This window comes from Phascolarctos cinereus, unplaced genomic scaffold (genome assembly GCF_003287225.1).
Source record: "Phascolarctos cinereus isolate Bilbo 61053 unplaced genomic scaffold, phaCin_HiC Scaffold_5;HRSCAF=322, whole genome shotgun sequence".
NCBI lineage: Eukaryota > Metazoa > Chordata > Mammalia > Diprotodontia > Phascolarctidae > Phascolarctos > Phascolarctos cinereus.
In genome coordinates, this window is record NW_027555958.1 from 48,984,728 (window position 1) to 48,997,236 (window position 12,509).

Genomic DNA, 12,509 nt, shown 5'->3' on the forward strand with positions numbered 1-12,509 from the left:
AATCTATCATTTCATTATCTTAATTCATGGACCAGAAACCCAAGCCCCTTCATCAGCACCATCTAATTCATATATTCCCTTTCCAAATGTGCCTTTCTCCTCTGAACTTTCAATTGATAGTAGCAACCCTAATCCCTCTTCCCCCAAAAAAACGCTTGTGCTTCTAAGGCATGTAGTTTCTTCTTTAGGACTTCTCATTCCTAGCAATGCATTCTATAAGCTTTCTGGCAGTAGTATTTGTCCCAATTTGTGTTCATCAGGTTTAAATGGTGTTAGGAGGCTCTCTAGCACTATCTCCAACATATCTAAGAAAGGCATGATTTTTTTCTCTATCTCAACACAATTATAATAATAATAATATCTAGCATTTCTAGTGCTTTACCAAAACACTTTACATATGCTATCTCATTTAATCCTTACAACAGCCCAACACCTTGTGACCTTTCCACAAGGAGTCACCAATTGACCACAGGAAGAAGTCTCTCTTAATGGTTGCTATAGATAACACATCACTATTCCTTGGAGCTGGGCAGTTAGGCGGTGCTGTAGTGCATAGAATGCTGGCCCTGGTGTCAGGAAGACTCATCTTCCTGAGTTCAAATCTGGCCTCAGACACTTACAAGTTATGTGACTCTAGGTGAGTCACTTGACCCAGTTTGCCTCAGTTTCCTCATCTGTAAAATTAGTGGAGAAGAAAATGTCAAACTCCTCTGCCAAGAAAACCCAAATGGGGTCATGAAGAGTCAGAAGTGACTCAACAGCAACAAAATCCCTTGGAGCACATTCTTGTCCAGGTGATTCCTCCTGAGAGGGTCCACCTCCCACCTCCACAAAATGGGCCTCACACTCCAAGTGTTTAGTGGCGTTTCTTCTTCTTTGCCTTTTCTCTTGCATGTATTTCTTTCCTGATACAAACTGGGATTTCCCTCTACCCTTTTCTTTTCTTTTTATTTTTAAATGAATTGCTATCTCTTGTTATTCCTTGTCTTTTCCCCTGAAGCATTTCTTTCATTCTTGCAAGCATGTACTTCCTTCTCCCTAAGCACCTGGAAAGGAGTGAGGTATTCTGCTAGTGAAGGTCTGAGCTCTGGACATACATACTTGTATCCCTTTCCCCTAGCCCAGTACCTGGCACACATTGGGCACTTAATAAATGCTGGTTGATTCATTATTTGATACAGACAAATTAGTAATGTCTCTGCAGGTCACAGCTGGCTTCCTCTTGCCCTCTATACTTGCTGCAGGTATGATCTCCTGTCCTCTGTTCTTTCTCTTGGTAGGTTGGTTCTTATGACAACGTTTCATGTTGAACCTCTCTGGCATCATACTGCTCTACCATTCTTGTTGCTTGGCTCAGCCTCTTGAGCAAGGCTTAATTTATGGTAAGATTCCTCACCTTTTCTTGTGAGATAGACCCCTAAGTTGTTCAGCTGTTTTGTATAGACAATTAGCAGATTCCTACCAAGTCTTAGTTCCAACAGAAGCTGCCATTAGATTTTTTTTTCTGTTGGTGTCTCAGTCTGTCAGTCAATAGACATTTATCATCAATCAATCAATAAACATGTATTAAGTACCTACTACTTGCTTGACACTGTGCTAAGTGCTGGGGATGCAAAAAAGAGGCAAAAGACACTCTCTGCCCTCAAGGAGTTTACAATCGGAGTTACGGTTTAATCTAAATATTAAGTACTTACTATGTGACAGGCATTATTCTGAGTTAGATACAAAGAAAGGAAAAAATATGATTCCTGCCCTAAAGGAGCTCACAATTTAATCAGGGAGACAACATGCAAATAACTAGGTACGTATAAGATAGATAGATAGATAGATAGATAGATAGATAGATAGATAGATCGATCGATAGATAGATAGATAGAGATGCACACACACAAATATGTATGACATTTGCTGTTGTTGCCCAACTCTTCATGACCCCATCTGGGGTTGTCTTGGTAAAGATACTGGAGAGATTTGCCATTTCCTTCTCCAGCTCATTTTACAGATGAGGAAACTGAGGCAAAAAGAGTTACGTGACTTGCCCAGGGTCACACAGCTAGTAAGTGTCTGAAGCTTGATTTAAACTTCCTGACCCCAAGCCCAGCACTCTATCCACTGGCTGCCTATATATACATATATACACACACATATATTTATATGTGCAAACACATATATACATTCATATGTATATATGTATACTATGTGTATGTATATGGGTGTGTGTATATGTATATACACATATAGTCTGAATGGAAGCTGGAAGGACTAGGAGTGAAGCAGGTGGGATAGAGGAAGGTCTCCTACAAGCAGGATTTGAGTTATGTTGAAGGATGATGGTGAAGTGGGAGTCAGAGGTGAGTGAGGGAGCTCATTCTCAGCATGTGGTAGAGCTTGTATAAACATGAAGAGTTGGGAGATGGATGAGGGTCAGATACGAGGAACAGCAAGCAGGTCCGTGTAGCCAGATCATAGCATATAGAGAGGGGTACAAAGTATAAGAAGACTGGGAAGGCAGGAATGGGCCAGGTTGTAAAGGGTCCATACCAAATACCAAACAGAGCAATTTATAGTTGATTAATTAGTAGCAAGGCTCTATCTAATTAGATTTAAGTACCTACCCCTTCTTATAGGAACCTAAATCTTAAGGTTAGAATCTCAAAGCCCACATAGTCCAACTCTCATTTTACAGATGAGGAAATTGAAGCCCAGGGATTAAATGATTTGCTAAAAGATCACATAGGAGTAAGTGGCAGAGACAATATTTGGACTCAGGTCCTCTGCCTCTAGAGCCATCACTCTTTCCAATCTATCATGGTTGACGGTGACATACTTATGAAAGCACCTTATAGTAAGCCCTCCCTCCTAGCTCTTAAGATTCTGACCTCAATTGCTATGTTTCCTACTGCACACTCTCCCTATTCCATAGAAGCAAACCTGGAATGATTGGTCTTGTTAGTATTTCACAGGACCATGTGCAGGAATATGACATTAATGGGGCCTCAGAAGAGTGATGAGACACAACAAATACCCTGTTTCATTCATGGTCAGTTAGCACCATCCCAGCCATCAGTGGATTTAATTGATGGTTATACCATCACCATATGGCCTGATGCCACTTGAAAGTTCAGGCAATCAATGACAAAGGTGACAGGACCATTGGAAGAGACTAGACATCATCTTCCCTTTCCCTTTGCTCTACTGATTCAACACAAAAAGACCATCACCTGACATCTAAAAATATTAAGTTCCTCAAAGGCCCTGTATAGTTACAACCTTGCTTCACAGAATTTGGAGTGTCAAAACTTTGAATTATACTCAAACATTACCACTGACCCCCCTGGTTAAAATGAGAAAACCATGAATTTCAACTCAACAATCAATAAGAGTTATTAAGTGCCTACTATGTGCCATGCAAAAGGAATACAAATGTGAACATGAGACGGCCTCTGCAATTCAAGGGGTTTGCCTTCTCCTGCAGTAATATAAGATATTAACCAATAAGTAAATAATAAAAGCTGTGGGTCTTGTAATAGTTATGAAGTTGCTTTAACATTGCCTCTTCTACTGAAGTCCTACAATGATGCCTTATCGTGACCTGAAGGTGACCCTATGCCAAATCCTACCAAAGTGAAAAGGCTTTGTATATAGATGGGCCTAGTGATGAATTGTGTGGGTGTATGTTATGGGTGGACCAGTCCAGCTAAGTTCAAGGAGCCTCCTCACTCGAAATGTGAAGATACCAGAGAACAGTCTTGGTGGTTCAAGTTCTACTCATAAAAGTCCATGAAAGCCATCTATTAAGAAATATAAAAGGGCTTGGGATCTGTGTCACCTTACCTTTGGATCTATTGAAGTAATACCTCAAAGGACTCCTCTGAAATATTACAGAGTTTTGGTGTATACCACACACAAATGAAGGATGATTGAGAAAAACCTCTCTGGTCTGCTTTAACTTGTATGTTAAAAAAGAAACAATTAGTTAATATTTAATAATAATAAATAATTTTAAAATTAAGAAAACCTTGGAACAATAGTCTTAGACCTCATATATCTTAGACCTCATACATGTTAGAATTGAAATGTAATAAATAATACAATATTAAACTCCTATGCTGAAGCTCATGCCTAGCCTTCATTGTATAGCACAGAGATGAACTCAGCTTTTTGAAAGCTGTGCCAGAAGCATATAAGCACTGACAGTTTCTCCCAAGATGGAAAGTCTTCCAAGATGAGCATGATGACAGTCTTTCTGTGCAGTTATGTTCAGATAGGCTTATGACCAGGTTGGTCACTGGGTGGCAATTTCTCGGTCCCAGCACCTCTGGAAGACTGTCTATTAAATCATAGTCAGACATAGGTCGTAGGTTTAGAGTTGGAAGGGGTCTTTAGGAGTTCATCTGGTCCAAACCGTCTCATTTTACAGAAAAGGACACTGGGGCCCAAATGTGTGGAATGGCTCATTAAGGTCACTTGGGCGGTACCTGGCAGAGTCAGGTTTGAACCTAAGCCTCTGATTCCAAATCCAGAGCCCCTTTTGGTCTACTATTCTGCCTCCCTCTCAGTTACAGTATACCTCTATGAGCCATACTGACAAACCCGCAGATGACTGAAGCAAAATTAAACTAAGTGAATACTGAATGAGATAATTGATGGCCACTGACCTAATGTTTGGCAACCACCCCTGCTTGGACAAATATAGGCAGCTCTTTCTCAGGAAGCAGCCTCATCGATTGTATTTCCCTATCCTGTAAACACCCTGTCCCCCAAGTTATAAAATCACCCATAGAATTGTAGCTGCTCATAACTCAAGAGTGAGCCCAGATGTTGCACAAAACTATGAGACACAAAGAAACTTAAGGCTTTACTTTGAACAAAGATGCAAGACTAAGCTGGTCATCATTACTACCCATCCCTTGGGGGCAGGATTTTCATTCCCTGTGGCTCACATATTATGTTTGCACACCTAATCATAGGGCTTGTAAAACTGTCCAGGCTTTCTTGGCTGGAAGGGCAAGAAGGAAATATGGGTCACTTGATGTTGTCACAGCCAATGGGCCTTCTTTGGGCAAGGCACAGGAATGGTAAATGCCTGTTGAATGAATGGTGTTTAAACCTGCTCTATAGTGTTGTGATGGCCTAATTTCTTTTATTGTATTCTGAGCAGATGATGAGCCAGACGATGGTGCCCAACATTACTTTATCATCACAGGCTTTCACAATCCACAGCTACTGGCAATTATGATGGAGCTCGGAGTTCCTGTATCCAACGTGATTAAGATAACTTCTGAGAATTATGAACCTCTGAAGGCACACCTGGCAGGCCTTGGCCAGCAACATGAGAGCTCACTTCTGTCCGAAAGTATGTTACTAGATGCCCAGCTTTCTCTTTTGCAGCTGAAAAGCTGGACATTACTTATTATGTTGTGTTAGCAGTGCAAACACTGTTATCATGTGCAGAAAATAATGATACCCTAAACAGATCCTTAGTTCCCTTCATCTGTGACTTCCTCTTGCTTCTATTTCAACAGACAAATAACCTGCCTTTTTAAATTGAAATCCTCCTCATACTGATGTACAACCACCTCAAACAGGGATCAGCCACCTTTGCAGGAAGACGAGCCATTCTGTTGAGATATTCTTTGCAGAAGGAAGGAAGGAAGGAAGGAAGGAAGGAAGGAAGGAAGGAAGGAAGGAAGGAAGGAAGGAAGGAAGGAAGGAAGGAGGGAAGGAAAGTAGGAAAGGAAAGAAGGAAGGGAAGGAGGAAAGAAAGGAGGGAGGGGAAGGCAGGAAGGGAAATAGAGATATTTATATACCATATCCATGGTATGTGTATATGTGTGTGTGTTTATATATATATATATATATATATATATATATATATATATATACTTTCAATTGACACCAGATTGCTTTACACCAACCTCATCAATTCTGGTTTATATATTTTCATTGTTGTTGTTTATTTGTTTGTTTTTACTGGAGCTGGGATTTCATTGGTGTAGGAAATTCCCAGTAAGGAAATTCCCTTTATCAAGGAGATCAGCAACCGGTTTACATCTTACCATCTTAGAAATTCGCCTAAGGTACTAAGAAGTTCCCAGGAAGTGTCACAGAATGATGTCCTTCCTGGAGTATTCTGATGCCAAGTAGACACCTTGTAGTGCATGTGTCTTACCAAATTCCTACTAAGCAAGAAAATTTTGTCTCCTCTATCTAATATAGATATGTCTGCGATGTCAAAAGACACAGAAGCCGAAAAACTGAAGAGGGAGAAAGAAGCAAAAGAGCTTGAAATTTTCTGGAAATACTTGGAACCAATTCTAAATAACAGGAAACCTGAAACTAATCTCTTTGACATTGCCAGGCTTGAACACGTGGTGAAGGAAGAGTTCCTTCCTGTAGACTGGACAGACAGTGAACTAGTGGTTAGTAGCTTTCTCTCTGGGACCATACTGAACATTTGTAACCATGGATGCACGTACTTAATTTGTTCATTCCACAAAGACTCATTGATTAACTACTATATACAAAACACTGATTGGCGCAGTGACTATTATCTTCTCTGTCTATTCATTAAGTACTCAGTAATGGATATCGCCTGATTCCAAAGCTTTTATGCTGTTTCTATGGCAAAGGCCATGGAGCAGACTAAAATAATATTAAGGAAAACTCGTAGTTAGAGAGCATTTTAAGCTTTTAAATCATTTTCCTCATGGCAACCCTATGAGTTAAGCATTTTAATTATGCAAATGAAAAGAAAAAATTAAGTTCAGGGATAAAGTGATTTGCCCAAGGTCACAGAGCTGGGAGGAAGCAAAGACAGACCTATTCTTCCTGCTATACAAACTACAGAAAACAATGAACCTCTGGCTTTGGCTAAGGACTGAAGAGAGACTTGTGTCTTCTTTGTAAACAATAAAATAATCCTAGCAAGGATAATTAATTGATATTGGACTTTGGTGCTCTTATGCTTGGACATCAATTCAAATAGCAGTGCCTCTAAGAGGGTTGCCTTTCTCATGAAAAGATTTCTAGAGAAACAATGTGGATCAGTGGAATGTATGCAAGTATGTATGTATGTATATGACCTGGGTGGAACAACATGGGTGTAGGTCATCTCCTCAGTCCACTCTGAATCAGTGACCCAGAACTGGGTAGTGGACAGCAAAGGTGCCATCGATACCTCTTCCTCTAGGAGTGCCCTACTATGTGTCTGAGGGATACCCCATATTGGTATGGGATCTCCCCTTGCCCTCGTTCTGAGGTGGGGAGCCTGCGGCCTCAAGGCCACATGTGGCCCTCTAGGTCTTTGGGTGCGACCTTTTGACTGAGTCCAAGTTTTACAGAGCAAATCCTTTTATTAAGGGAATTTTTTTCTGTGAAGTTTGGAATCGGTCAAAGGGCCACACTTGAGGCCTCAAGGCCACAGGTTCCCCACCCCTGCCCTAATTCATAGCCTTTCCCTGAGTGCTATAATGAATGTACCATGAGCTCCTGGCCAGACCTGAGACCCAGGTCCATAGACCTCTTTCTCTATCTCCCTGTGCTGATCTGGGCTGGGAAATACGTCTTATTGTGACTTTTTCTTGGATTTCACCATAGGAAATACGTCTGATAAATTTCTTTTTTCTTTTTTTTTGGGGGGGTAGGCAATGGGGTTAAGTAACTTGCCCAGAGTCACACAGCTAGTAAGTGTTATGTGTCTGAGGCCAGATTTGAACTCAGGTCCTCCTGACTCCAGGGCCAGTGCTCTATCCACTGCGCCACCTAGCTGCCCCTCTGATACATTTACTTGATCTATTTGGAGGAGTTTTAAAGGGGAGTTTGCTGTACTTCTTCCTACTAATCCACCATCTTTGTTCTGCCCTTAACCAAATCTAATAAAATATAGTTTAGTAAGACTTGGACTTCTTACTTAGAATCACAAAGACCTGGGTTCAAATTCAGATCAACTTATTAGTGCTATTATTAGTAGATAGATAGATGGATAGATAGATAGATAGATAGATAGATAGATAGATAGATAGATAGATAGATATAACATTTTTAAGTGCTTGCTATATGCTAGGCATTGTGCAAAGCATTGGAGATACAAATACATTCAAGTAAGAAAATACTTGTTCTCAAGTTTACAGTCTAATGGAAAAAACAATACATACGAGGAAATTAATTCCAGTGGGACAGGAATGGCCTCGTTTTGGGCAAGATAAGAGAAAAGCCCATCTATTAGATACTTGTAAGTGTCTATTAGGGACAGCTAGGTAGTACAGCGGATAGAGAACTGGGCCTGAAGTCAGGAGGTCCTCATTTCAAATCTGGCTTCAGACACCTGAGCAAGTCACTTAACCCTGTTTGCCTCAGTTTCCTCATCTGTAAAATAAGCTGGAGAAGGAAATGAAAATCCACTCCAGTGTCTTTGCCAAGAAAACCCCAGATGGGGTCGTGAAGGGTCAGACACAACTTATTGACTTAACAACAACTGCAAGGCTCTATTCATGTGACAGTATATTTCAATTCAGCATAGCAGGGGCAGAGCCGGAGGTTCCAGTAGAAGGAGACTGACAGGACTGCAGGCAGCACGCTGTAAACATGGTGACTCTTTGGCTATGGGCCAAAGCCACAAAGGCATTGTTCCTTGAAGTCTGGTACAGTGGAAAGGATCTTGGACTATGAAAATTTGAGTTTAAATATTGTCTCTGCTTCTTACCAACTCTCCAGCCTTGGACAAACCACCTCACATTTCTGGACCTCAATTTTCTCAGTTGTACAGACAAGGGATAACAATGTTTGGAGCGCCTGTCTCACAGAGGTGTGGTGATGAAATTGCTTTTAAGCCGTTTCCATTCTCCGAACCCTTTGAAAGTTGCTCTTCCAAAGTCTAAGTCTAATGGCAGACTCTACTATCTTTCTTCCCCATTTTTACGAAGAATTCCAAGGTGGAACTCCCAAGGCTCATCATTTCTACTTCAAGCAACTAGTTTGTCTTTATTGATCATTCTCCTTGTTACGTCCTCCACTTTTTGAAGGATGGAATATGCTTTAAGACAAGTCCAGAATTTTTCTGCCACTCTACTTTTGGCAGAGAGAAACCTCCAGCAGATGTTTCAGTTATTCAAAAGCTCTCATCCCTACTAAATCATTTCCTTGTGCCATACTTACAATCAGTTTGGATTCAGGCTAGCTATACCTGTCTCAGAAGTGAATGCACCAGGGGCACATAGGTGGCACAGTGGATACAGCACTAGCTCTGGATTCAGGAGGACCTGAGTTCAAATCTGGCCTTAGACACAAAAACACTTACTAGCTGTGTGACTCTGGGCAAGTCACTTAACTCCATAGCCTAGCCGAAAAAAAAAAAAGTGAATGCACTGCTTTGACAAGCAGTGGTTCTCCCTTGCCCAGAGGTATATGGTTAAACCAAATGGCCTCTGAGAACAGCATGGCATCAGTGAAAGGGTACTGAGCTTGAAGCGAGAGAACCTGAACTCAGATCCTAGTTCTGACACTACCTGCATGACCTTGGGCTAGTCACTTGAGCTATTTAGGCCTCAGTTCCCTCATGTGTAAAATAAGGGTATTGGACCAGATGAATTCTGAAGTCCCTGTAACCTAGAACAGTTGTCTATGGTCCTATGACCCTATGATTAGATGCCCATTTCAACTATGAACTTCTGTGATGTGGTGGTTCTGCAATTCAATGGTATCTAGCCTTAGCATTGTGCCTAGAATGTAATAGGTTCTCAATCAGTGTTTGTTGATTATTGATTACTATAACTATAGTGGAGAAGAGAGATATATGTGCAAGCAGGGGCTAGCTTAACAATTATGACATTAGGTAGCTAGAGAGATATTTCCTCAACTTTGCTTCATCACACAAAGCTGATGACTGTCCCTATGGCATTTCCCCCTATAGCTGGACCTTGGCACTGAACTTTTTGAAATCATTGCTTGCTTGATATATGACAGCCTGGACTGGAGGCGGCAGCACCTGCACTACTTAGAAAATATGAAACTTATTAATGTCCCCCAAGTCTCAAGTGACAGAGCTCATCTGGACGTCCCTTATACTCCCGAGGTAGCACGTTCTCTTTCCTTGAAAGGTTGAGTGACTATTTGAAGAAGGTTGTTTTCTTGATTTATGGTGTAGTATGGCAGAATGTTCTGTAGAAGAATAAACCGTAAAAATACCCGAGAAAAATTGATGCCACTTCAAGAGGTAAAAGAAGGATGATGGGGTGGGAAAAGTAGCCAGGAGTCTCTGGCACATCTCTAAAGCAATGTGGTCAGGGATAAGATGTAGTTGCCGACTGCCTTATCTCAGGACACTTGATTTTACACGTATGTCACAATGATGCAACATTAATTTTTCATTTCAATTTCACTTCCCATTTCTGATTTTTAATAGGGGAAGATTTCCCTGACTCTCAGCAACCTCATTATGGCCCAACACTTGGGCAAATCTAAGGCTGTCACACAGGAGAAAAGTTCCTAATGTTCTGGCCCTCCCTAAAATCCATCAGTCACTTTGGTCAGGAAAGCAGGAAGTGTCTATTTCCGTCACGGGCTCCCCCCTGATTCTGATAGTTTCCCCTCCACTGTAGTCTGACACTAGACAGGTAATTAAGTGGTAGATGTAGTGACCCAGACAGGTTAGGAAGCACCACCAACATTATCTCAGAAAAGACATTACCAGCATTTAAGAGCATTTCTTTCGGCCCAATTGCTTGGGTGATTCTTTTAGGGAGCATCCGCCAGTTCAGCTGCCATGTCAACAAAGAAGAAACCACCAACAGACGAATCACAACTAACACGAGAAAGTATGTATGAAACCTTACGGGTTCAGATTCAGTTCAGTTCAGCACTTTGATAAAAACAATTACTCGGTTCCTACACTGTGCAAAGCATTGCACTGAGTACTGGAGACAAGACAAAAAGAAAGCAGGTCCTTCCCTCAAAGAGATTATATTCACAGGTTAGAAAATGCAAGCAAATTTGAGGAGAGTGGGAGTATTAGCCACTAGATGGAGTTGGGGTGGGATTGAGGAAGGCTTCTCAGAAGAAGCGACCCTAAGCTGAGGCTTGGAGATACATAAGGACTTGGAGAGACGGGTGCAAAAGTACACTTCATGTTGGGTGAGCAAAGGCAAGGATGGTACATACACGCGGTTATGAGATGTTAAGTTTGACTTGAACATTGCGTGTGTGAACAGGGGGAACGACAGTTCAGAGGATGTTTTTACCCCCAAACTCCTTTCTTGCCAATTACTCTAGTATAGCAAAGACTTCCACCCACGAATGAAATGCTAATGGAGAATACCACTTAATAGTGCAGTGGGTCATTTCTGTTACACAATAGGTTTCCTCTCTACTGAAGTGGATATGAGATATTACAATGATTTGATGGAACAGATTCCTGAAGAATTCATTTCTGTGCCTTTAATACTCAACGGCATCTTGGAACAGGTGGGTAATCCCACATAGTCATTTCTTCAACTTTGTGACCTTCAGCAAGTCACTTAATCTCTCTATGCTATGGTTTTCTCACCTGTAAATCAAGGACTGATTGATAGTGATATCTGCTTTTACTTGTTTCCTGAAGCCCACAGGAGGATAAAAATGAGGTAATGATTATGAGGAAGGAAAGAAGTTTAATCGTCTTTATAGGGAACAAGATTTGGAGTCAGAAGCCCTGGATTCAATTACCAGTTCTACTATCTGTTGTTTGACTTTGGCCAAGTCACCTTACCTGGGCCTCTCTCTCCCCATCTTTAAAGTGAGGGGGTTGGTTTAGATAGAGGTCCCTTCTAGCTTTATATTTACAATCCCATTGTAACTCAAGACTCAAACCCATTTGCTAAGACTCTACTCACTGGTAGAGAGGGATTACTAGATGTTCTCATGCATGCATGAGAGGTGGAGTGGAGTCAGCAAGAGCTTGGGAAAGGAGAGATCCTGGTTCTTTTGGCTACTAGCTTCCAGAGAGTATACACTCATTTCCAGGTCCTCTTCAAAAACAGCACATAGGTCAAGAAAAATGAGGACTCAAAAGAGACCATCAGATTGGACAATTGAGAGGTCATTGTTAATACTGGAAAAAGTACTTGAAAATGAGTGATGACATCAAAAGCCATATTGCAAAGGACTGAGGAGTCAGTGAATGGATGGGAAAAGGAGGAAATGAATGTTGGCAGTTTTCTTTGGTTATTTCTCTGACAAGAGGGAGTTATAAGATTCAGCTTGAGGAGATAGTAGGGCCTAGTGAAGATTTATTAAGGGGAAGGTGGTGACTTAGGCATGTTTGAAGGCATAAGGAAAGGTTCTAAATAAGGAGAGGTTGAAGATGAGAGTGGAGCAGAGGGGCCAGTAATAACTGAGTTTGTAAGCTATTGGAATAGATGGGAATGGCTAAGATTCAGGGCATATGCAGAAGGGTTAGCTTTGGCTAGAAGAAGGGCCACCTCTTTATCAGAGACTGCAGGAAAGGAGGGAAGAGAAGAGGATGATATGAGGGA

General features: G+C 41.3%; 1 protein-coding gene across 1 annotated transcript in view; it reads left to right on the plus strand.

Moving 5' to 3' along the window:
- SPAG17 (sperm associated antigen 17) overlaps nt 1-12,509 on the plus strand; it is a 264,380-nt gene that overhangs the window by 95,829 nt on the left and 156,042 nt on the right. Inside the window, exons 6-10 of the mRNA XM_078154933.1 lie at nt 5,162-5,356; nt 6,220-6,422; nt 9,911-10,072; nt 10,739-10,814; nt 11,354-11,460. Of these exons, the coding sequence (XP_078011059.1) occupies nt 5,162-5,356; nt 6,220-6,422; nt 9,911-10,072; nt 10,739-10,814; nt 11,354-11,460 (743 nt within the window). The remainder of the gene's footprint in view (nt 1-5,161; nt 5,357-6,219; nt 6,423-9,910; nt 10,073-10,738; nt 10,815-11,353; nt 11,461-12,509) is intronic.